The sequence below is a fragment of the Bos indicus x Bos taurus genome, chromosome 15 (assembly GCF_003369695.1).
Source record: "Bos indicus x Bos taurus breed Angus x Brahman F1 hybrid chromosome 15, Bos_hybrid_MaternalHap_v2.0, whole genome shotgun sequence".
Classification (NCBI taxonomy): domain Eukaryota; kingdom Metazoa; phylum Chordata; class Mammalia; order Artiodactyla; family Bovidae; genus Bos; species Bos indicus x Bos taurus.
Window position 1 is genome coordinate 76,881,528 of NC_040090.1, and position 24,761 is coordinate 76,906,288.

At 37.8% G+C, this 24,761-nt stretch overlaps 1 protein-coding gene across 1 annotated transcript in view; it reads right to left on the bottom strand.

Moving 5' to 3' along the window:
• Nucleotides 1-24,761, bottom strand: part of TRPC6 (transient receptor potential cation channel subfamily C member 6) — a 167,990-nt gene that overhangs the window by 18,056 nt on the left and 125,173 nt on the right. The window contains exons 4-7 of the mRNA XM_027563913.1: nt 20,136-20,300; nt 11,055-11,271; nt 4,331-4,564; nt 24-288 (exon numbers count right to left, since the gene is read on the bottom strand). Of these exons, the coding sequence (XP_027419714.1) occupies nt 24-288; nt 4,331-4,564; nt 11,055-11,271; nt 20,136-20,300 (881 nt within the window). The remainder of the gene's footprint in view (nt 1-23; nt 289-4,330; nt 4,565-11,054; nt 11,272-20,135; nt 20,301-24,761) is intronic.

The following is a 24,761-nucleotide window of genomic DNA, read 5'->3' on the forward strand; positions in this document are numbered from 1 at the left end:
TTAAAAGAACCAAAAACACCTACGTTGTGAAGGCTTCGTTTTGCTTTGCACCAATGTAGTAGGAATAGAGGTTGAACATTCCAATCATAAAGGCCACAAACACCATGATGAATATGACCATGAACTTGAAGATATCTTTTACCGTTCTTCCAAGTGATATCTGCAGAGGTCCAAAGCTTTCATTTGCTGGTAAAATGTAGGCTATTCTGGAGAAACTTAAAACTACAGCAATTGCATAAAGACCTTCAGATATAATTTGAGGATCAGAGGGGTCCCACTTTATCCTGGCTAGGAGAAAGGAAAGACAAAAGTTATGGTGAGTTTATTTACATTTTTTACTTGGGGCTTTCCTGGTAGCTCAGATGGTAAAGAATCTGTCTGCATTGCAAGAGACCTGGGTTTGATCCCTGGATCAGGAAGATCTCCTGGAGAAGGAAACTTTTTACTTAACTTCTTTTCTGGGATAGAAATATAATTACATTAGCAATCCAGTTCCTAATGGAACTTCTTTAAGTGTCAGGTATATTTGAACTTTTGAATTTACAAAGAAAATTACCCCCTGGTTTGCTGGTAGTTTTCCATAATGGTATAGCATAATGGTTGAGAGTACAAACTATGGACTTGGCTTATGTAACCACTCCGATACTCTTGCCTAGAGAACTCCACGGACAGGAGAGTGGTGGGTTGTAGTCTGTAGGGTCGCTGAGAGTTGGACATGATTCAAGCGACTTACCACACATTTCTGCATGCATCTATCTATCTAAAATCAACTAGAAGAACTAATACAAATTATTTATCTTATTAATAGTTTTATTTTCCCATCTTTAAAAATGACATACTGTTTATACCCTATCATCTGTTGTGAGAATTTAGCAAGTCAACATACATTCAGTGTTTAGAAAGTGCTTGGCACTAGCTAAATAGTGGCATTTACTATTTAATCTTAAACTATAATAAAAGAAAATAAGGCCCTAGTAAATGATATCATTATTTAGTCTTAAACTATAATTATACCATAAAGTAATTTGGGGCCTGTGCAGTACTTGTGGTTATTTAAACTTACTAAGGTAATTTATATTGGCCATTCAAGTCTATTTTTATCATAGAATGTAGTAATTATTCATTTATGAATTTTTCTGACATTATTACATCAGAACATCAAAAATCTAATTAAGAAGCCATTATGAAGAAAAATGCAAAGCAGTGTGTAACAGAGAGGAAAAACATAATTATAAATTTGTATTTGCTTATTTGCTGAGAAGTAGAATTAGGAACAATAAAGTAATAAAAGCAGTTTATTTTTATATAGCACTTTGAATATAAGTTCAGTATAAAAATAGTTTGACTTGTAAAATTCCATATATTAAAAATTTTCTTATAAAATAATGGCTATATTCCCTGTGCTGTACAATATATCCTTGTATAAAAGCCCTACATGTGCTCTAAACATTGTTAGGTATTAAAATACTAAAGAGAAAAAAAATACTAAAGAGAAATAATAAAAAAGAAATCCCTATGTGATACAGCCAATAAAACTCATAGAGACGTCAACTGTATGTTAACTGACATCTTATCAGAGGAGGACTTGAAGTAAGTAGTCAAAGAGAATCTGTTTTTCCCACCCTAGGTTTCTACAAGGAGAGGTTTTCCCTAAGCAATAACTGAACCTACTTCTGTTCCTTTTTTAGTCACTTTCCTCCTGGGGAGGTAGAATGACTTCTCTGATTGCTAAACTAGGGTAGAAACTGAGCATACTGGACTCAGCTCTGCCCTCTTTATCTTGGGAATTTCCTTCTGATCTTCCACGGAGGACTCTCACATGATCAGATACCTGCTACCATACCCCTCTTTGGGTATGACTGCCCTGTCCATGGCTGCCTGGAAATTGGAGGATACATCTGCCTAAGCCTGGGGTTCAGTATTGCTGAGCCAGTTGACTAATAAACTCAGAATTATATCATCCACTCTAAACTTTGTCAGTATTAAAGGTGATGATTTGACCTAATGTTGGCACTTTGTTTTATTTCTCATCTAGTTCAAAGGCTTCCCTCATGGCTCAGCAGGTAGGTTATATCCCTGGGTCGGGAAGATCCACTGGAGGAGGAAATGGCAACCTACTCCAACATTCTTGCCTGAAAAATCCCATGACAGAGAGCCTGGTGGGCTACAGTCCAATGGGTCGCAAAGAGTTGGACACGACTGAGCGACTAAGCACAGCATAGCACTAGTTCAAAGTCTGGGTGAGAAAAAGGGGTGCTATTTATTGGGAGCCTTCAATGATTCACTTGCTTTCGAATAGTTTACATGCCTTAAACAGAAATGGTACTTAAATGTGTACTATTTTTAATAGACAAGAAGAAAAAAATAAATCCATGACATAATACAAGCATTCTCAATGAAGTTTGGTGGTTAGCCAATTAATCCCAGAGATAAGGGGAGATGATTCTTGTGATTGAGAGGTTTTCTGCCAGAAGAAATATCAGAAAAGAAGTAGAAAGCATAATAAAAGATATAGATAATCTGAAGAAGCTGGAAACTGACCAATAATTTTATGAGAATTGAATAGTAACCAAACTGCTACTGATGTGTTCCTTTTTTTTTTTCTTTCATCATTTTATTTATCTAAAAAAATTTAAATAAATTTTTATTAAAGTACAGTTGAATCACAATTCTGTGTTAGTTCCTGCTATATAGCAACAAGAATCAGTTATACATATACCCACTCTGTTTTAGATTCTCTTCCCATATAGGTCATTACAGAGTATTGAGTAGAGTTCCCTGTGCTATACAGTAGGTACTTATTAGTTATCTATTTTATATATAGTAGTGTGTATATTACTTTACGCTAGTAAAGTAATGCTCAAAATTCTCCAAGCCAGGCTTCGGCAATATGTGAACTGTGAACTTCCTGATGTTCAAGCTGGTTTTAGAAAAGGCAGAGGAACCAGAGATCAAATTGCCAACATCCGCTGGATCATAGAAAAAGCAAGAGAGTTCCAGAAAAACATCTATTTCTGCTGTATTGACTATGCCAAAGCCTTTGACTGTGTGGATCACAATAAACTGTGGAAAACTCTGAAAGAGATAGAAATACCAGACCACCTGTCTGCCTCTTGAGAAATTTGTATGCAGGTCAGGAAGCAACAGTTCGAACTGGACATGGAACAACAGACTGGTTCCAAATAGGAAAAGGAGTTCGTCAAGGCTGTATATTGTCACCCTGTTTATTTAACTTATATGCAGAGTACATCATGAGAAACGCTGGACTGGAAGAAACACAAGCTGGAATCAAGATTGCCGGGAGAAATATCAATAACCTCAGATATGCAGATGACACCACCCTTATGGCAGAAAGTGAAGAGGAGGAACTCAAAAGCCTCTTGATGAAAGTGAAAGTGGAGAGTGAAAAAGTTGGCTTAAAGCTCAACATTCAGAAAACAAAGATCATGGCATCTGGTCCCATCACTTCATGGGAAATAGATGGGGAAACAGTGGAAACAGTGTCAGACTTTCTTTTTCTGGGCTCCAAAATCACTGCAGATAGTGACTGCAGCCATGAGATTAAAAGACGCTTACTCCTTGGAAGGGAACTTATGACCAACCTAGATAGCATATTCAAAAGCAGAGACATTACTTTGCCAACAAAGGTTCGTCTAGTCAAGGCTATGGTTTTTCCTGTGGTTATGTATGGATGTGAGAGTTGGACTGTGAAGAAGGCTGAGCGCCAAAGAATTGATGCTTTTGAACTGTGGTGTTGGAGAAGACTCTTGAGAGTGCCTTGGACTGCAAGGAGATCCAACCAGTCCATTCTGAAGGAGATCAGCCCTGGGATTTCTTTGGAAGCAATGATGCTAAAGCTGAAACTCCAGTACTTTGGCCACCTCATGCGAAGAGTTGACTCATTGGAAAAGACTCTGATGCTGGGAGGGATTGGGGGCAAGAGGAGAAGGGGACGACAGAGGATGAGATGGCTGGATGGCAGCACTGACTCGATGGACATGAGTCTGAGTGAACTCCGGGAGTTGGTGATGGACAGACAGGGAGGCCTGGCTTGCTGCGATTCATGGGGTTGTAAAGAGTCAGACACGACTGAGCGACTGATCTGATCTCATCTGATCTGAGTGTGTATATGTCAATTCCAATCTCTCTCTTGTGTTTATCCCTACCCTCCCTTCCCTCTTGGTAACCATAAGCTTGTTTTCTACATCTGTGAGTCTATTTCTGTTTTGTAAATAGGCTCATTTGTACCATTTTTTTAAAGATTCTGCATACAAATGATATAATAAATTCTGCATTTTATAAACATGTTGACTGGGTACTGTAAACTCACCCAAATTGTAGTATTTCACATTGTCTCCCAGTGTGACTTTTGTTAAATCTTTTAAAGTATCATTTGCATCAATGATGCTCTGGGCTTTGGAAGCATGCCAAAATGCCATGAATCTTGCAATGAATGATGCTGCAAAGATTGCCAGCATTCCAAAATCAAGCATATTCCACAACTCAAACAAGTACTCCTTGGGGCCTTGAGTCCAAATTTCTTTACATTCAGCCCATATCATGCCTGCATGGGAAAGAGGTTAAAATAGGGGTTAAAATCCAATTTCATTCCAGCCTTAGTTTTCAACAAAACAAATTTAAAAGGTCTCAGGCTGACATTCAAAACCCTTCAAAATATGACCTCATCTTACCCATTCAGCCATAATTATACTGTCCCTACAAATCCTATAGTCCAAAAATATCAGTGCATTATCATAAAGCAATTTGACAAAGTTCATTAAGGGCATTCAAGCAGCAAACATGATTTGATCCATTAATTCTGTACATAAGATGTTCATTATAGGATTCTTTATAATAAAAAAATATATATGTAAAAACAGCGATACTAACATCCTCAAAATAGAAGTAATCATGGGACTTTCACAAATAGACTATTATGTAGCCATTTCATATGATATTTTAATTACCATGGAATAGTGGCCACAAGAATGTGCCCCACAGGCCTCCAAATACAGAAATTCAACTGGCCATGGGCCAAAGCTGCAGCACTCTGAAGACTATAGACACTTTTGCCCTAAGGCCATGCTTCCCATGGGCTGCTCCTCACCAGTGACTGAGGGCACCCCTTCTTGAGAGTCATGGGACTCCTCCAATGGCTGACCTCAGCTCAAGGATCTCTTGACAGACTTGTCAAACTTTCTTTAGACAGAATGGATATCTAGGGTGCTTCTGTCCTACCTTCCTTCCCTCTCTCCTGCCCTGAACATCAACCTTGCATCACAGTCTTACAGCCCTTGAAGGTTTCTTCAGCTCCCTCCCATTTCTCTCACATAGAATTTCCCTTAATAAAATTGTTGCATGTTAATTTCTGTCTTTGCATATGCTTCTTGGAGGACCTAGACTAATACACAATGGGAAATGTTTATGTCATAAACATTCAAGCATGCCAAGTAAACATTTTATATATTCTATGATATTATGTTTAAACCAGCATAGTAAAAGACTAGAAGGAATTACAGGAGCATAGTAGTAGTAGTAGTTTCTTCATGGCAGAATTATTAATAATGTTGCACATCCACTCTAAAACTTAGTGTATTACTTAGGAGCACAGGTTTTGGAATCAGACACCACGGCATCACTAATGCAATGAACATAAACTTGGGCAAACTCTGGGAGATGGTGAGGGACAGGGAGGCCTGGTGTGCTGCAGTCCATGGGGTCACAAAGAGTCAGACACTGCTGGGTGCCTGAACAATCACAGTCATCCATTTGTTAGCTGTGCAATCTTTGGCAACTTACTGAAACTTTCTAAAATTCAGCTTGCAAAATGGGGATGATAGTAGTTTGTACCTACTTCATAGGATGGTCATGAGACTTAAATAACATATAGAAAATGCATAGCACAGTGTCTGGCACTTGAAAAGATAACTAATACTTATTGAGAATTTACTATTTCAGATTTTCTATGTCTGGTATATATTTTCTTTCTTTATTAAAAAGAAGTAACTTTACCCCTATTATCTTTAAGACATCCTAATCTCTGATGTCCTGTCTCCTCCTAGAGCCATCTGGAGAAACACAACCTAAACACCAACAATTCCTCAAAGTCTACTTCCATCAAGAAGTCTCCAGGGTCCCCTAGTTGAAATAAATCTTCCGCCCTTTCTGCGACTAATCACCTTCCCCAAATCCCCATGTTTGTCATAAACTTTTATCACAGAACCTATGTGAATGATTGCGAAGCCCTGTAGGGGTTTTAAAAAGCCATGCTGTGTCCTTCCAACAGCTTGTGCGTGCACGCTAAGTCACTTCACTTGTATCTGACTCTTTTCGACCCCGTCGACTGTAGCCTGCCAGGCTCCTCTGTCCATGGGATTCTCCAGGTAAGAATACTGGAGTGGGTTGCCGTGCCCTTCTCCAGGGGATCGCCCCAACCCAGGGATCGAACCTGTGTCTCCCGTGTCTCCTGCATTGGCAGGCAGGTTCTTTACTACTAGCACCACCTGGGACTCGCCTTCCAACAGCTTAACTGTGCTTTTCTCAAAATCAGCATTCAACGTATCACACGACTTACTTATTTTGAAATTATTCCAAATTTAGAGAAGGCTGGGATTGGATTCATATATACTTTAGTGGATCAGACTTATTAATAACATAGGAAACACTGCGTGTGTCCACTCATGCACATGCACACACACACACAAGTATGAGCAAGAGTGAAAAAATCTGAGGGCCGTCTGTGTGTGGATGTGGTCCCTGGGTTCCCACCAGCTTCCTCACTATGAAACAAGGGTAGTTTGGAGTAGCTGAAAAACGGATTACTGGGGGTTTTCAATTCGTATAGTCTAGTTGCTTTCAAAGCTTCTCTCCTTCCCACTTCTCCTCCATCTTCTCTCTCTTTAAGGGGTACACTTCTTGGTAAAAATGATATCTTCTCAAAGCTTAAAAGATAAAACAGACACAGCAAACCATTCTGTTTGAAGGAAGAATTTCCACATTATGTTTTCTGAGGACCCCCAGGCGTTGCCAAGCATAGTTCAAAATCCTCCATCTAGTCCAGTTTCTCCACAAGTGGAGAACTTCCACAGGGTGGAGCCTCTGCTTGAATATGTCCTGAATTACTCCTACTGAAGGCTGCTCATCTGGACATTGTTGACTTTGCAGGAAGTATCCCTTCACTGTGAACCTGTCAGTACTAATTCTGCCCTCAAAAGAATGAATCTGCTCCCTCCACCTTTACATTTCTTAAAATAAAATTTTTTAAAAAGCAAAAACACCTGTGCCCTCATTAAATTTATTCTTCTAGAGCAGAGGTGGGTTTCCCATTTCCCATTTAAATGAAATTTGAATTCTAGGATGCCTTATTTGCCCAGGATCCTCCATTTTTCCTTCTCTATTTTGCCTTCTTTTTCTCTAAATGGGGCCCTCCAAAAAATTAAATTTCAGGCTTCACAATCCCTAGGTTCCGCCCTACCTCCCACCCTACAGAGTAAGTTTCTCCAGTCCCAACAGGGGCTTTTCTGTGGAGAAGCCACTCACTTTTCTGACGGCTTTCCACTTGGAATGCTCCCTATTTTGCCAATTGCCTGCAGCTGTGGTCTAGACAGAGTGTGGCTCAGGGACTTAATTACAGCCCTTCCCTGCAGTCCTTCCCTCCTGTTGAAGAGTCAGTCCTGCATTGCATTTCCTTCCTCGGCGCTCACACTGGACATTAGGCTAAAACTGCTGCTTAAGACCTTTTCCTGTCAAGTGTCATCAAGCACGTCTCCCCCTCCCTGTGTTCCTGCTACCCTTCTCATTTCTCTTTGTTTTGAGCTCACCATTCTGTCTTGTCAAGATCTCTTGGAATGCAGAGTCCATCATTCAGCTTTTCAACTTTTCACTAAAATTAAATCAATTTGCTTTCTGTGATCAGTAATGTCAGTCTTTTCTTTCAAACCAGCTAGCATCAGACCTAAGTAACTTAGGCCACTTAATGATTATTTCCAGAAGGTACAACCACTTTCAAGAAAATTCAAGAAGAAAAATAAATATCAGTGTTAGAAACTGAACCAGGAGTCTAACACATGCTACAAAGTACCAGTTGTCCATTCTGAGTTGTTCATTGTTTTACCTGTAAATGAACACTGAGAACATCTCCACATCTCAAATATAAAGGTTATTGGGCCAGTTGTTCCAAGGAAAATGCTTTTATTCATAAAATTAAAAGTTAACATTCTTGGTTTAGGTTTCCAGGTGAAAAAGGAAAAACTTCTAATGCTTATATTAAAATATTAGTATGAGAAGAGTAAATTATGTTTGATAAAGAATGAGATGAACATGGATGCACGTGTATGTATGGATGAGTCCTTTTACTGTTTACCTGAAATTATCACAACCTTGTTAACTGGCTATGCCCCGATACAAAACAGAAAGTTTAAAATAAGAACAAGAATAACATGAACATTCATTATATCTAATCCCCTTACATAAAATTAAATGCTTTCAAAGTTTAACCTTGAAAGAGTCATATCTTGATTAATATCTTTTCAGTAGGAAATATCACTTCCATATAAAACATATGAACTCTTAATGAAGAGTTTAATAATAATCATAGCCATCTGAAATTTATTAAACATTTCTAATGTGCCAAGTACTATATTATGTATGTTACACATGCTAACACGCACAAAACATGACGGCATATAGGCATATTTAGCTTGAGATAAAGGCAATGTCCAAATGATCATTCTTATTTTAAATCAAATATTCAAAGTGAGATGTAATATATTTCTTAGAGCTTTATAGCATAAGACAAACCAATTAGAAAAGAAAAAGTGGACAATCAAACTCTTCTTTATCAAAGGTTTACCTTAGTGATGCAATTCACATGTTAAGACACTATATTTCTCCTTGGAACATAACCAGGAAATGAAGTGATTCAGAAGTTTTGAATAACTCTCAATGCTGTTGAATTACCTCATATGCATTTAAAATGCTCATAAGGTAATTTGTATAGTGCTTTATAACATTTCAATTGATTATCCGATCAGCCCCAGAATGAGGAAGCCTAGAAGATATCCCTTGCCACAGAAGTAACATAAAACTGACTACAGATGCTTCTCCAGATCACCAGGGGAGAACCAAGCTTACGGACTGCCAACAGTTTTGGATAAAGATTCCTTGAGCTCTCTTCTCACATCCTTCTCCACATATCTACCCTGCAGGACTTCCTGCATAGTCAGGACCTTATGGAGATAGCTGAAACTTTGTCCACAGCCTGGCTTCTCTCTAGGGTTGCATTTCCTATTACTTAATAGACGTCTTCACCTGAAAATCCCATGGGCACTTCAAAGTCAATCTCAAGCAAACTTCCTTACCAGCTTTTCATTCTCCTGGTCTCAATCCTTATCTTCCCTCTGTATTCTTCCTCTTAGAGACTTGCAGTCAGCACCTTAACCCAAGGCAGAATCCACAGCTCTCCCTGTCCATGTGCAATACATTACCAGGTTTTTTGAAGAGTATCTTTTACAAAGCTCACAAGTCCTTTCCTCACTCCCTTTCCACATTCCACACATTCCACACATGGATCACTTCAGTTGTCTCTCAGCCTCCCGAACCCCCTCCTCAAAGCCACCCTCTACCTCACAGCCAGATGTGTTTTATAAAAGGTGAGGAATCACAGCACCAATAGCTGAAAATCATCCTCTGACCGTGTCTCCTCCCCTCTCTCCCATCAATCACATCCATAAATGAGCCTGCGTTATAGCTGAGCCTAACACATGACTTGGCAAATGAGGAGCCAAGTGTGGACCTAGTTCCACATCTTTGCCTTCAGCTTTTTGATCCATGCCTTGTAGCGTCCTTCAGTTCAGTTCAGTCGCTCAGTCATGTCCGACTCTTTGTGACCCCATGAACCGCAGGACGCCAGGCCTCCCTGTCCATCACCAACTCCCGGAGTCCACCCAAACCCATGTCCATTGAGTCGGTGATGCCATCCAACCATCTCATCCTATGTTGTCCCCTTCTCCTCCTGCCCTCAATCTTTCCCAGCATCAGGGTCTTTTCAAATGAGTCAGCTCTCCCCACCAGGTGGCCAAAATACTGGAGTTTCAGCCTCAACATCAGTCCGTCCTTACCTCCCCATAAACAGTCAGTAGGATTAACATGCCCTTATCTTAAAAATCTCAGGTTGAATGTACTGTCTAGGGAGACCTTCTCTGCCCCTTCCACATCCCACCCACTCAGATTTAGGTGCCCAATCTGTATATGTTCATAACCCTCTAATAGCTCCTCAGTAATATTATTTGTTACATAGTTTTCTTTGTTGATTTACTTGTTGACCTGCCTGCCCCCCTCCAGCAGACTTAACTTCCTTGACTATAAGGACTACATTTTATTCACATTATTAACCTCAATAGGTAATAGTTACTGAGTCTATTCATTTATAAATATCCAATTGAAATATCTTTTATTTGCATTATATTTAATGTCAAGCAATATGGATGACTGATTCTAAAGACAGCCTAGTAATTGAGACTGCATTCTCTCTGTTTCACTTTCCTTCTGGGAGACCTAAAGCCATAATGTAGACATTATTATTATACGATAGAGTAGACCTCTAAAGCACAAAGACAGTGGGTAATGTGATGCATGTAAAATGATCTGAACAGTTCTTAGTACATAACAAATGTTCAATAGGTGTGAGTGGCTAGGACCTTCTGTTCCTATTAAATTGCAACATAAAATCATATGGTTATTTTTAAGCTTGAAGTCACAGCTGTCCCAAAATATGAATGGCAGTTTTTCATCACTGGAAAGGTTTGATTCATACTATCCTGTTCATTTTCTTCCTGGGTTTTTCTTGGAAATCTAAAAAGCATGTGGCATGTGAGAGAACTGTGGTACTGAAAATGAACCCTAGATAACTGCACTTTAAAAACACAAAATCATGTTGTGCAGAGCATTGTATTATGCTGCATACATTTATATAACTGACGTGTGAGAGAACAGGTGTCATTCAGTCCTATTGCTATGGCTGCAAAAATAAATGATGAGAGAAAGTCAGTCTTTACCTATTACCCAGGAAATAATGAGCATCTCCATCCATGAGAAGCAGGATGTTTTCATCCTGAACAGCTGTTTTGCATGATCTGTGCTGGTTTCATTAGGAAGGATTTTGGTGCCTTCGAATCTGTCAGCTGCATTCATGACTAGCAGTCCCAGAAAAATGGTGAAGGAGGCAGCGTGTGCCACAAACTTCATGAATGGTCCACGCATTATCTTTCCCATCTGCCACAAAACACACCAAAAGAAAGTCTTAGCTTTGTTGTGTGCATTTTGCAAAACACACATGTCTATACACAAGAACAAACATCTGTGCAGTCCAATGTTCTTCTAAGATAATTATGTACATTTATAACTGATAATAAAAAAATAATCCTTTATGCTAATATAAAATTTTGTCTCATTGCTCATCTATATATGCTGATATTTGGGATTGATAGTTAAATAAATTCACTTCTATAAAATAATATTTAAGTTCTTAAAATATATGTGATACTGACAAAATATTTTATTAGTATAATAACAAAAGGCAGAGCAGAGTATCACAATTATTCATGAAAAACAAACTAATTTAGTGGGCATGAAGTTTTGAGGAAGCAGCAGTGAAAATATTAAACTGAATCTACTTTGCCATGTATACACCCTTCGTTGACATTTGCCTTCTGGGCTTCCCAGGTGGCATTAGTGGTAAAGAACCTGCCTGCCAATGCAGGAGACACAGAAGACGTGGGTTCAACCTCTGGGTCAGGAAGATCCCCTGGAGAAAGAAATGGCAACCCGCTCCAGTATTCTTGCCTGGAGAATCCCATGCACAGAGGGACAGAGGAGCCTGGCAGGCTACGGCCAATAGGATCACAAAGAGTCAGACACAACTGAAGTGACTTAGCACTAGCACTGTCCACACATGTATTTCACTGATGTGGGTGCGAAGAACTGACTCATTAGAACAGACCCTGATGCTGGAAAAGATAGAAGGCAGGAGGAGAAGGGGACAACAGAGGATGAGATGGTTGGATGGCATCACCGACTAATGGACATGAGTTTGAGTAAACTCCAGGAGTTGGTGATGGACAGGGAGGCCTGGTGTGCTGCAGTTCTTGGGGTTGCAAAGAACCGGACATGACTGAGTGACTGAACTGAACTGCTGTGGGTGCAGGTCAAGCTTCAGGTGATACTGTATGTTGGAGATGCTATGTGGAGCAGAAGTCAGGAGTACCAAGAAAAGGACGCCCAGCCAAGGGCAGGACAGCAGGGCAGGTCCCGCCATGCACTGAACCAACGTCCTGGAATGACACTGCATTGAAAGTCAAACACTTTAGGTTCAGGTTCCAGTTTCATTCCCTAGTTAGCAATGAGTGAACTTCCTAAATTATGTGAAAATCAGAGTCTTCATATAAAATATGGAGACCATAAAGCTCCTGCGCATCAATAGTGCAGGAATCATTCCCATCTGAGATGCACGCATCCTAGTCAGAGCAGAGGTGTGGTGTGTGCCCAAGATGTGTCTCAGGGGCTCTGTGCACCCCTGGAATGGTAAACAAAACTCAGCACACGCATGTAAGGATATTTTTTTGTAGGAGAGGGCTCATAGCTTTTAACAGCTTTTTAAATTAACTGATTATTACAGAAAAATATAGAAATAAAATACAGAAATTAATAATAATACCACCACTTATCCAGTACTTTTATGTGCTAAGTACTGTTTTAAGTGCTTTACTCTATTAATTACATGTAACTGTTACAACAATACAAAGGGGTATATGCTGCTGAAATGCCCATTTTACAGATGAAGGAAAAGAGGAAGAAAGGTCCAGAAACTAGCTCCTTAAGTGGTAGAGCTGGAATTTGAACTCAGGTATACTTGGGGCTTCTCGGGTTGCTCAGCTGGTAAAGAATCTGCCTTCACTGCAGGAGACCCTGGTTCAATTCCTGGGTTAGAAAGTTCCCCTGGAGAAGGGATAGGCTACCCACTCCAGTATTCCTGCCTGGAGAATCCCCAGGGACGGAGGATCCTGTTGGGCTACAGTCCATGGGGTCGCAAAGAGTCACATACTACTAAGCAACTAAGCACAGCATATTTGTTTTAAGAGTTAATGTTTATATTTGGTTTACAAAACAATTTCTTATTTTCTCATGGAAGTACATATACATGTAAATTTTTAGGGGAAAAAAAAGGTTCTAAGGTTTTTAACAAAGAAATGCTATAATGGAAGAAACCCAATCAATATTCTCTGCTCCTACAAACTTTATCAGTCTATATGGTTTTCAAAATCATAAAAGTTAGAGCTAGAATGATGAGTCACATAGCTTAGTCCTTTCTCTCTTAATTAGAATCATTTTTTTTAAAAATTTTTATAGGAGTATAATTGCTTTACAATGTTGTGTTAGTTTCTGCTATACAACAAAGTGAATCAGGTATATGTATATACATTTTTCATTCTTCTTGAGCCTCCCTCTCGCACCATCCCACCCCTGTGATTCGTCACAGAGCACCGAGCTGAGCTCCTTGTGCCATCAAAAGCTTCCTACTGGCTATCTATTTCATCCATGGGAGGGCATACATGTCAATGCTGCTCTCCCAGTCTGTGCCGCCCTCCCCTTCCTCTTCCATGTCCACGTGTCCACTCTCTACATCTGCATCTCTGTTCCTGCCCTGTAAATAGGTTCATCAATACCGTTTTTTCCAGATTCCATTTTTATGTGTTAATGTACGATATTTGTTTTCTCTCTCTCACTTAGGCCAGGCAGAATGTCATGCTGTGTATGTGTGTGTGCATGTGTGTGTGTATGTGTATGTTTATCTAGATCAATAGATCAATCTAGTTTTAAGTCAATGGATCCATACAATTAGATATATTGCAGAGCCAATTCAAAATTAATTTGTAAAAAGTTGCTATAAAAATCATGTCTGAAAAGCATACTTCCCTAAGTAAATATTCCTTAGCTTGAATCAGAGTATTTTTTTGTGTTTCTTTTTAAGACCCTGTTTAAATAGAACTCTCATATAAAGTTAAAACAAATGGGAGAGAAAATAGGACTGATTTCCTTTTGCCTACTGTCCTTATCGATGTTTTTCTTTAAATATGGACTGTTAAAAACTGAACATTAATGCAACTTTAATTTCTTTTCCATAGTGTACCACATATACAATTTAAATTTGGCATTGTTATATATACAATTTATCGTGACTTGGCTATTTAATCATGTATTATATAAAGTTTTTCCATGATCCAGTGGATGTCGGCAATTTGATCTCTGGTTCCTCTTCCTTTTCTAAAACCAGCTTGAACATCAGGAAGTTCACGGTTCGCATATTGCTGAAGCCTGGCTTGGAGAATTTTGAGCATTACTTTACTAGTGTGTGAGATGAGTGCAATTGTGCGGTAGTCTGAGCATTCTTTGGCATTGCCTTTCTTTGGGATTGGAATGAAAACTGACCTTTTCCAGTCCTGTGGCCACTGCTGAGTTTTCCAAATTTGCTGGCATATTGAGTGTAGCACTTTCACAGCATCATCTTTTAGGATTTGGCATAGCTCAACTGGAATTCTATCACCTAGAAAAACATCTATTTCTGCTTTATTGACTATGCCAAAGCCTTTGACTATGTGGATCACAATAAACTGTGGGAAATTCTGAAAGAGATGGGAATACCAGACCACCTGATCTGCTTCTTGAGAAATTTGTATGCAGGTCAGGAAGCAACAGTTAGAACTGGACATGGAACAACAGACTGGTTCCAAATAGGAAAAGGAGTACGTCAAGACTGTATATTGTCACCCTGATTATTTAACTTCTATGCAGAGTACATCATGAGAAACGCTGGACTGGAAGAAACACAAGATGGAATCAAGATTGCCGGGAGAAATATCAATAACCTCAGATATACAGATGACACCACTCTTATGGCAGAAAGTGAAGAGGAACTAAAAAGCCTCTTGATGAAAGTGAAAGTGGAGAGTGAAAAAGTTGGCTTAAAGCTCAACATTCAGAAAACGAAGATCATGGCATCCGGTCCCAACACTTCATGGGAAATAGATGGGGAAACAGTGGAAACAGTGTCAGACTTTATTTTTCTGGGCTCCAAAATCACTGCAGATGGTGACTGCAGCCATGAAATTAACAGATGCTTACTCCTTGGAAGGAAAGTTATGACCAACCTAGACAGCATATTCAAAAGCAGAGACATTACTTTGCCAACAAAGGTCCGTCTAGTCAAGGCTATGGTTTTTCCTGTGGTCATGTATGGATGTGAGAGTTGGACTGTGAAGAAGGCTGAGCGCCGAAGAATTGATGCTTTTGAACTGTGGTGTTGAAGAAGACTCTTGAGAGTCCCTTGGACTGCAAGGAGATCCAACCAGTCCATTCTGAAGGAGATCAACCCTGGGATTTCTTTGGAAGGAATGATACTAAAGCTGAAACCCCAGTACTTTGGCCACCTCATGTGAAGAGTTGACTCATTGGAAAAGATTGATGCTGGGAGGGATTGGGGGCAGGAGGAGAAGGGGACGACAGAGGATGAGATGGCTGGATGGCATCACTGACTCGATGGATGTGAGTCTGAGTAAACTCTGGGAGTTGGTGATGGACAGGGAGGCCTGGTGTGCTGCAATTCATGGGGTCACAAAGAGTCGGACACAACTGAGCAACTGATCTGATCTGATCTATATAAAGTTTAATCAAATAAAGCTCATACACAGGATTAAACTTTATATAATACATGATTAAATAGCCAAGTCACAGCAAATTATATATATAACAATGTAACTTAAATTGCATATATGGTACACTATGGAAAAGAAATTAAAGTTGCATTAATGTTCCGTTTTTAACAGTCCATATTTAAAGAAAAACATGGCTAAGGACAATAGGAAAAAGGAAATCAGTCCTATTTTCTCTCCCATTTGTTTTAACTTTATATGAGAGTTCTATGGATCTTGTGTATGAGCTTTATTTAGGAGAAGGAAATGGCAACCCACTCCAGTGTTCTTCCCTGGAGAATCCCGGGGACCGGGCGGTCTGGTGGGCTGCCTTCTATGGGGTCGCACAGAGTCGGACATGACTGAAGCAACTTAGCAGCAGCAGCAGCATGAGCTTTATTTAATCGTTTACTTCAAGGTTCAATATCTTTCTGGTGAAAAAAAATCTATTGTTATAAATATTAAATGATCGTTTTTAAAGTTCTCAATTTATTTGACTGTTGTTGAAAACTGGGATTGGGGCATTGACTATTAGTAGTGAAATCTATGAAAAACTTATTTACTCCCTGCCTTGTTCAGGGGAGAATCAGAGGCAGCCTTCAAAACACAAAATAACAAAAACTCAAGAAAGCACAAACTAAAACAGGAGGAGAAGAGAAAAGGCTAGGGATGTAAAACAGAGTGAGTAGAGAGCCACCCACGTTAGAGTGGACCTCAAGTCTGAGAGGCCTGGAGCTTGCATCCAGCTGTCTGAACACATCTCAAGCCAGTATTCAGCCATCCAGGGCGATGAGCTGCACCTCCCTCCTGAGCAGGCTCACTCTCGCTCTTCACGGGGTTCCTGGCCCTCTGCAATCGACCCCTTCATTCTATCCAGAGGGCAAACAGGAGAATCAAACCAAGCATTTTTGTTGCTCATTAAAGGTTGTAGTTTAAAGAAAAAATAAAACAAGAAAACACATAAAAAGTTGGCTTATAGGAAACTATAGTGACGTGTGTGGATATTCATATTTTCCATTTATTATCACAAATCATTGAGAGCTGAGTTTCCCTATAGAGATGCTGGGAGATTTGGTGGACTTTAGGAACCGAAGTTACTCCTTTGAGTTTACTATGAGTTACTCATAGTAAAATTTGTCATCTATATATTCTGTGATGTAAACAAATTTCTAAAAAAAATAACTAAAGAATAATTGACCAAAGTGAAAAACTGATGGAGTTTCAAAAGGGAGGGGATATTTGTATACCTATGGCTGATTCATGTTGAGGTTTGACAGAAAACAGCAAAATTCTGTAAAGCAATTATCCTTCAATAAAAATAAATTAATTAAATTAATAAAAAACCACACGGGTTGGAGGGGGAGAAACTTGTTGGGCAAGGTCTGTATTTCACTGGTATGATTATCTGGCTACAATATTCATTCCCTTTTTGGGAACTACAGATCAGATGTTATGCTACAAGTTGATGCTCTTTCAGTCCTTAAAGCTGAACAAATACAAATTAGAAAGATGGTTTTACAAAACAGATTGGCCTTAGATATTCTAACAGCCACACATTGGATATTATTAATATCCACTGTTGTACATATATACTAGATATGAGTACTAATGTTACTCACTTTACTAAACACGTGAACAAAATGAATCAGGCTATGGATACTCCTAAAGCCACAGTCACCTCACTTTGGGAAACGTTAACTAGCTCCCCATGGTGGAAAACTATCTTAATCGTAATAATTCTAACTGTTCTGTTTTTGCTGTTTGCTTCACATCTGTAACTGTGTAACTGGATTTGTTTCTCGCCGTCTGAAAGCTTTTAGGTTACAAAAGGTTGTTCAAGCTCCTACGAGTACCACAGCCTCCTCCAACTATTACTTGGGGCCCCTGGATCAGAGACCCTCCATTTGAGGGTTAGGAGAATATGCTGCCTCAACAGCAGGAAGTAGTTATGTAAAGAAAATGATGCCCCTTTCCCTTGGCAATATAATTCTCCTAAAAGAAAAGGGGGCGATGAGAGAGTGAATTCCTAGGCAGGTTAATAAGAAGTTCAGGGTCCCCGAGGAGAGAGGGGTCTGGGATTTTTGAGGAAGAGATAGGAGTCTGGAATTCTCAAGGAGGAGGAAAGGACAAACTTTTTTTTTTTTTTTTCCTCTCTCTACATTCCTTAGTCTTCATCACATAAAACTTTTTTTTTTTTTTAAGCCCAGAACTGATGATTACACAAAAAAAAATTCAGTTTAAACTCTGTACTGGGGATTATATAACAACAATGTAGCCTGCTTGAGGACAGTTTTTGCTTCCTGAAAGCCTTCTGACTAATCCTGGTATCTTAGAATGTATATTATGGGAGTGGGTCTGGTAGGGTCTTTCTACTGTTAAGTTCTAATCCTGTCATCCTAAAATGTAAATTGTGGGAGTGGGTCTAGTAAGACTTTTACAACCTTGAGACATTCTTTTGATTTATTGTAATAACTAATTTAAAAAGTATATAACCCCCTTGCCAACACTAGCGAGGGGGGCATTCTCCATCCCCCTTCTGATGTCTGTGTCAGTAGCTTTCGCTGTCCCTTTGCATTTTAATAAAACTCTGCTACACAAAAGAAAAAAAAAAAAACTGATGTACCTGAAAAATGACTGAAAGGAAGAACTTTAAATATTACATCATATTCTTTTTAAGTATGTATTTATGATCAAATAGCTATTAAATACCAATAGTAAATAGAAAAGGTTGAAGCTAGTACTAGCTGAAGCCAAAATGATTTGAAATCACAGCATGACCTATTTTTACTATCATGAGCATAAAACATATTTGGATTATGGTAGAAAAAAGAGAACAAGTAAGGACAAAAAAGAATTTCTTAAAGAGCAGACTTGAGGAATGAAAACCAAGCTCTAAACAGAAACAGGGACTCTGTCAAGGTGCATAGGACTGAAATTTGATCTGGTATAATTTTCATGGATGTTTTTGAATTTTTAAGTATTTAAAACAGTATTTTAAATAAAAGTATTAATATAGCCTGAGTAATTTTCCATTATTACAAAAAAATTTTTTCTAAGCTGTAATATTTATATCTGTATCACTAAAGGGAAAATATATTTTATAATCATGCTTCAAACCCTAAATAAGAGTCAGTAAAATAGATTTTAGATATGAGAGAAAAATACATTGACAGTGTCCTTTTAATTTGATTATTTGCCTTGATGATCTAAATGAGGATGAAAAACAGATGGCAGAAAGAAACACAGTTATGGAAGAAGAAATAGTGAAGGAAATCAGGTTGATTAGGATTTAATCAAAAATTAAGAAATGTGAAACTCTAAGGACTGCCAAAAATAGTCTGTCAAAGACCAAACCCTCTGAAAGGCATTATGTTTTTGAGCCCATTATGGAGAGGGGCAATTATTCACTTTAGAAAATATATTACAGTTTGATCACAGAGTAATAAGAAGCATAATTCAGTTTAAATCTCTGAAGAACCCAGAAATGTATGTTGAAGCAGAATAGAGACCACATACATAGATGTGGCCTGTGTTCTAGTAAGGAGGATTAATTAGTTTTTTCAAAATGAAATCTGTCATTCCTATGAAAAAAGGAAAAGCTTAACTTTCTAGAAAAAAATCCATGCTATAAATTCTAATTCTAGTAAATATCACTATTTTCATTTTATTTTCCTCCTTTATATTTTATTTATGAATCAATTTTTGGCCTTTATGGGGAAAACATTTATGATGATAGATTTTACCCTCAGGAGAAAATGCTCGGTTTCTAGCAGTTCCTATCTTCATCACTGGAAGTAATGATGAAGCTCCCACTGTGTGAAAAAGGCTTTGCATCGGCTTCTTACTATAAGCCACTTAGAAACATTCCTATAAGGTTAAAGCACCAAATATGTGACTAAATAATAATTTTTAAAAATGTTGGCAATAAATAAAATTTAAAAAACAATGGCAAGATGTTTATTTTAGCTAATAAATTAAGATTTATTAGCTAAAATAAATGATAAACAGAAACTTTCATCTCAAATTTTGCCAGCAGGGGGAAAAACAAAAGGAAGCATTTTTAGGATGTTATTTGAAATTCTGCTCAATGCATGCTTCATTAAAAATGTAGAAATATATGCACAGGCATGACTAGAGAGAAGACAAATAGGAATAATCTAACTGATGTTTTGTTTCACATATTACTAACAGTGATATTACAGGTGAATTTTTTCTTTCCATTGCTTTTTAAAAATTTCTTATAGCAAATATATTATTTTTATAATGTGAACCCAACTCTGACTTCCTGACATTTTTGTTTGAGAAATAGAATTTTCCCTGCTTAACTGGGTCTGATAAATAAAACAGACAGACTTTGACGGGCTGACAGAGGTCCAGGCTTCACAGACGTACCTTGCTGCACGGAGCGAACCAGTAAACGAGAGCCAGGAAGGGCAGTCCCACGGCAACGGCGAGGACCACAAGGAACTTGACCGCCATGGTCTGCTGCCGCAGCCCGGAAAGGTTCTCATACCATATGGACAGGAGCTGCTGTTGGCAGTTTGGATGGGCTACAAACTAGCAGGGGGTAACAAAACATTTAACAGCTTGATTAAAGAAGGATTCAGCATAAGCTTTTTCTTGTGTTCTAATATTAAGTTCTATCCTTTCTCATAAAAAATATTGTTAGAATTAAAGAACAAATGTAAAATATGTAGGGGACAGGTATCAAGCAATGTGGCCGGAGGCTGTAATGCAGTTTATGTAAATTCAAGGATTCAAATTTACCAAACTTTTCCTTTAGGACTAATAGACTTTCAAAGCATAGACGAATTTTGAAAATTTACTGTTATAAAAAGCTTCATCAATATTTTATAAAAGGACTTTCATGATTATGCACTTTTTCCATCTAGAAGGAATGATATAAAGATCCTGCTAATTTGGATGTCTAAATACTTTTTTTAAAAAAAAGTATACCACCTTTTCTGCCCTGACCTAAAGGGCTAAATGTATTTTATACTAGATTCCCATTTGCATATGATCTTTTCATGGACTGCCTATTCTATTCCATTGATATATTCCTGTGCCATAAACTCTTTCACATAAGAAAATTATATAACTAAATTTCATAATTTTTACTTTTCAGAATATTTTTGTTCTCATATATTTAATTTTTACAGATGAATGCTATATATGACAGAGAGCATCATTTAATATACAAAAAGCAACAATCCAAAATAACAATTGCTGAAGAATATTAAAAGGTTAGACAAAGGACAGATTATATAAAGGAACTAAAAATGTTTCCTAAGGATGGTTAACAGTCAAAGACAATTAAATCAAGATACAGTGTTTGTCTTTGTAGAATGGTAAGGTTTAATGATACATGAGTGGAAGAAATAAGCCCGTTTATACACTGTTGACGTGTACCTTTTTTGAGGGAAATTTATCAAATGTTTTGAAATAACAGAAACTTAAGAAAATAATAGACACCCTTAAACAGTAAATGGATTAAATGAACATAATTATATAAATCAGCATAATGATATGTAGGCTTTGAAAAGGTTGAGTGGATGTTTACATGCTAATCTATGAAGATGTCCAAGATAAATGTATGGAGAAAAATAGAATACTGACTATTCTGCATTAAGAAATAGGAAGACAGAAAGGGGTTATGTCTATACTGTTTGAAAGCCAATCATAAGTCTGTATTACTTTTATTATAAAATCCACCTTTAAAAACTGGTTTTTTAAATACAAAGGGAGAAAAATCAAATCAACAAAAATAGAAATGAAAATGGAGAGATCACAACAGACAACACAGAAATACAAAGGATCATAAGAGACTGCTATCAGCAACTATATGCCAATAAAAGGGACAACTTGGAAGAAATGGACAAATTCTCAGAAAAGTACAACTTTCCAAAACTGAACCAGGAAGAAATAGAAATCTTAACAGACCCATCACAAGCATGGAAATTGAAACTGTAATCAGAAATCTTCCAGCAAACAAAAGCCCAGGACCAGACAGCTTCACAGCTGAATTATATCAAAAATTTAGAGAAGAGCTAACACCTATCCTACTCAAACTCTTCCAGAAAATTGCAGAGGAAGGTAAACTTCTAAACTCATTCTGTGAGGCCACCATCACCCTAATACCAAAACCTGACAAAGATGCCACAAAAATAGAAAACCCAGGCCATTATCACTGATGAACATAGATAAAAAAAAATCCTTAACAAAATTCTAGCAAACAGAATCCAACAACATATTAAAAAGATCAAACATCATGACCAAGTGGACTTTATCCCAGGGATACAAGGATTCTTCAATATTCACAAATCAATCAATGTAATATACCACATTAACAAATTGAAAAATAAAAACCATATGATTATCTCAATAGATGCAGAGAAAGCCTTTGACAAAATTCAACATCCATTTATGATAAAAACCCTCCAGAAAGCAGGCATAGAAGGAACATACCTCAATATAATAAAAGCTATATATGACAAACCCACCGCAAACATTATCCTCAATGGTGAAAAATTGAAAGCATTTCCCCTAAAGTCAGGAACAAGACAAGGGTGCCCACTCTCACCACTACTATTCAACATAGTTTTGGAAGTTTTGGCCACAGCAATCAGAGCAGAAAAAGAAATAAAAGGAATCCAGACTGGAAAACAAGAAGTAAAACTCTCACTGTTTGCAAATGACATGATCCTCTACATAGAAAACCCTAATGACTCCACCAGAAAATTACTAGAGCTAATCAATGAATATAGTAAAGTTGCAGGATATAAAATCAACACACAGAAATCCTTTACATTCCTATACACTAACAATGAGAAAACAGAAAGAGAAATTAAGGAAACAACTCCATTCACCATTGCAACGAAAAGAATAAAATACTTAGGAATATACCTACCTAAAAAAACAAAAGACCTATATATAGAAAACTATAAAACACTGGTGAAAGAAATCAAAGAGGACACAAATAGATAGAGAAATATACCATTTTCATGGTTCGGAAGAATCAATATAGTGAAAATGAGTATACTATCCAAAGCAATCTATAGATTTAATGCAATCCCTATCAAACTATCAATGGTATTTTTCAGAGAACTAGAACAAATAATTTCACAATTTGTATGGAAATACAAAAAAAAACTCAAATAGCCAAAGCAATCTTGAGAAAGAAGAATGGAACTGGAAGAATCAACCTCCCTGACTTCAGTCTCTACTACAAAGCCACTGTCGTCAAGACAGTATGGTACTGGCAGAAAGACAGAAATATAGATCAATGGAACAAAATAGAAAGCCCAGAGATAAATCCATGCACATATGGACACCTTATCTTTGACAAAGGAGACAAGAATATACAATGGAGAAAAGACAATCTCTTTAACAAATGGTCAACCACTTGTAAAAGAATGAAACTAGAACACTAACACCATACACAAAAATAAACTCAAAATGGATTAAAGATCTAAACATAAAACCAGAAACTATAAAACTTCTAGAGAAAAACAGGCAAAACGCTCTCTGACATAAATCACAGCAGGATCCTCTATGACCCACCTCCCAGAATATTGGAAGTAAAAGCAAAAATAAACAAATGGGACCTAATTAAACTTAAAAGCTTCTGCACAACAAAGGAAACTATAAGGAGGGTGAAAAGACAGCCTTCAGAACGGGAGAAAATAATAGCAAACAAAGCAACTGACAATTAATCTCAAAAATATACAAACAACTCCTGCAGCGCAATTCCAGAAAAATAAACAACCCAATCAAAAAGTGGGCCAAAGAACTAAACAGACATTTCTCCAAAGAAGACATACAGATGGCTAATAAATACATGAAAAGATGTTCAACATCACTCATTATCAGAGAAATGCAAATCAAAACCACAATGAGGTACCATTTCATGCCAGTCAGAATGGCTGCTATCCAAAGTCTACAAGCAATAACTGCTGGAGAGGGTGTGGAGAAAAGGGAACCCTCTTACACTGTTGGTGGGAATGCAAACTAGTACAGCCACTATGGAGAACAGTGTGGAGATTCCTTAAAAAACTGGAAATAGAACTGCCATATGACCCAGCAATCCCACTGCTGGGCATACACACTGAGGAAACCAGAATTGAAAGAGACACATATACACCAATGTTCATTGCAGCACTGTTTATAATAGCCAGGACATGGAAACAACCTAGATGCCCATCAGCAGATGAAAGGATAAGAAAGCTGTGGTACATATACAGAATGGAGTATTACTCAGCCATTAAAAAGAATACATTTGAATCAGTTCTAGTGAGGTGGATGAAACTGGAGCCTATTATACAGAGTGAAGTAAGCCAGAAAGAAAAACACCAATACAATATACTAACGCATATATATGGAATTTAGAAAGATGGTAATGATGACCCTATATGTAAGACAGCAGAAGAGACACAGATGTATAGAACAGCCTTTTGGACTCTGTGGGAGAGGGCAAGGGTGGGATGGTTTGGGAGAATGGCATTGAAACATGTATTATATATGAAATGGATCACCAGTCCAGGTTTGATGCATGATACAGGGTGCTTGGGGCTGGTGCACTGGGATGACCCAGAGGGATGGGATGGGGAGGGAGGAGGTAGGGGGGTTCAGGATGGGGAACACATGTACACCCATGGTGGATTCATGTCAATATATGGCAAAACCAATATAATATTGTAAAGTAATTAGCCTCCAAATAAATAAATTAAAAAAAAGAATGTGAAATTTTAAGAATTAATGAGTTTACATACAACTTAAGATATGCGCTGTTTATGGAATATATGTTATATCTCAATAAACAATTTTTTAAAGAAAAAAATAAGTAAAACGTATCTTACATAACTTAAGAAAGCAGTCAAGAATAGGAGGCACTGCCTGAAGACAGAGACTAAAAATATTCCACAAATAAAGATGCAGGAGATTCAAATGCACTAAAGAAGGAACTGAAGGCATTGGTCCAGAAGTGGACAAAATTAATAAGTGGAGATGGGTCTTTTTTTT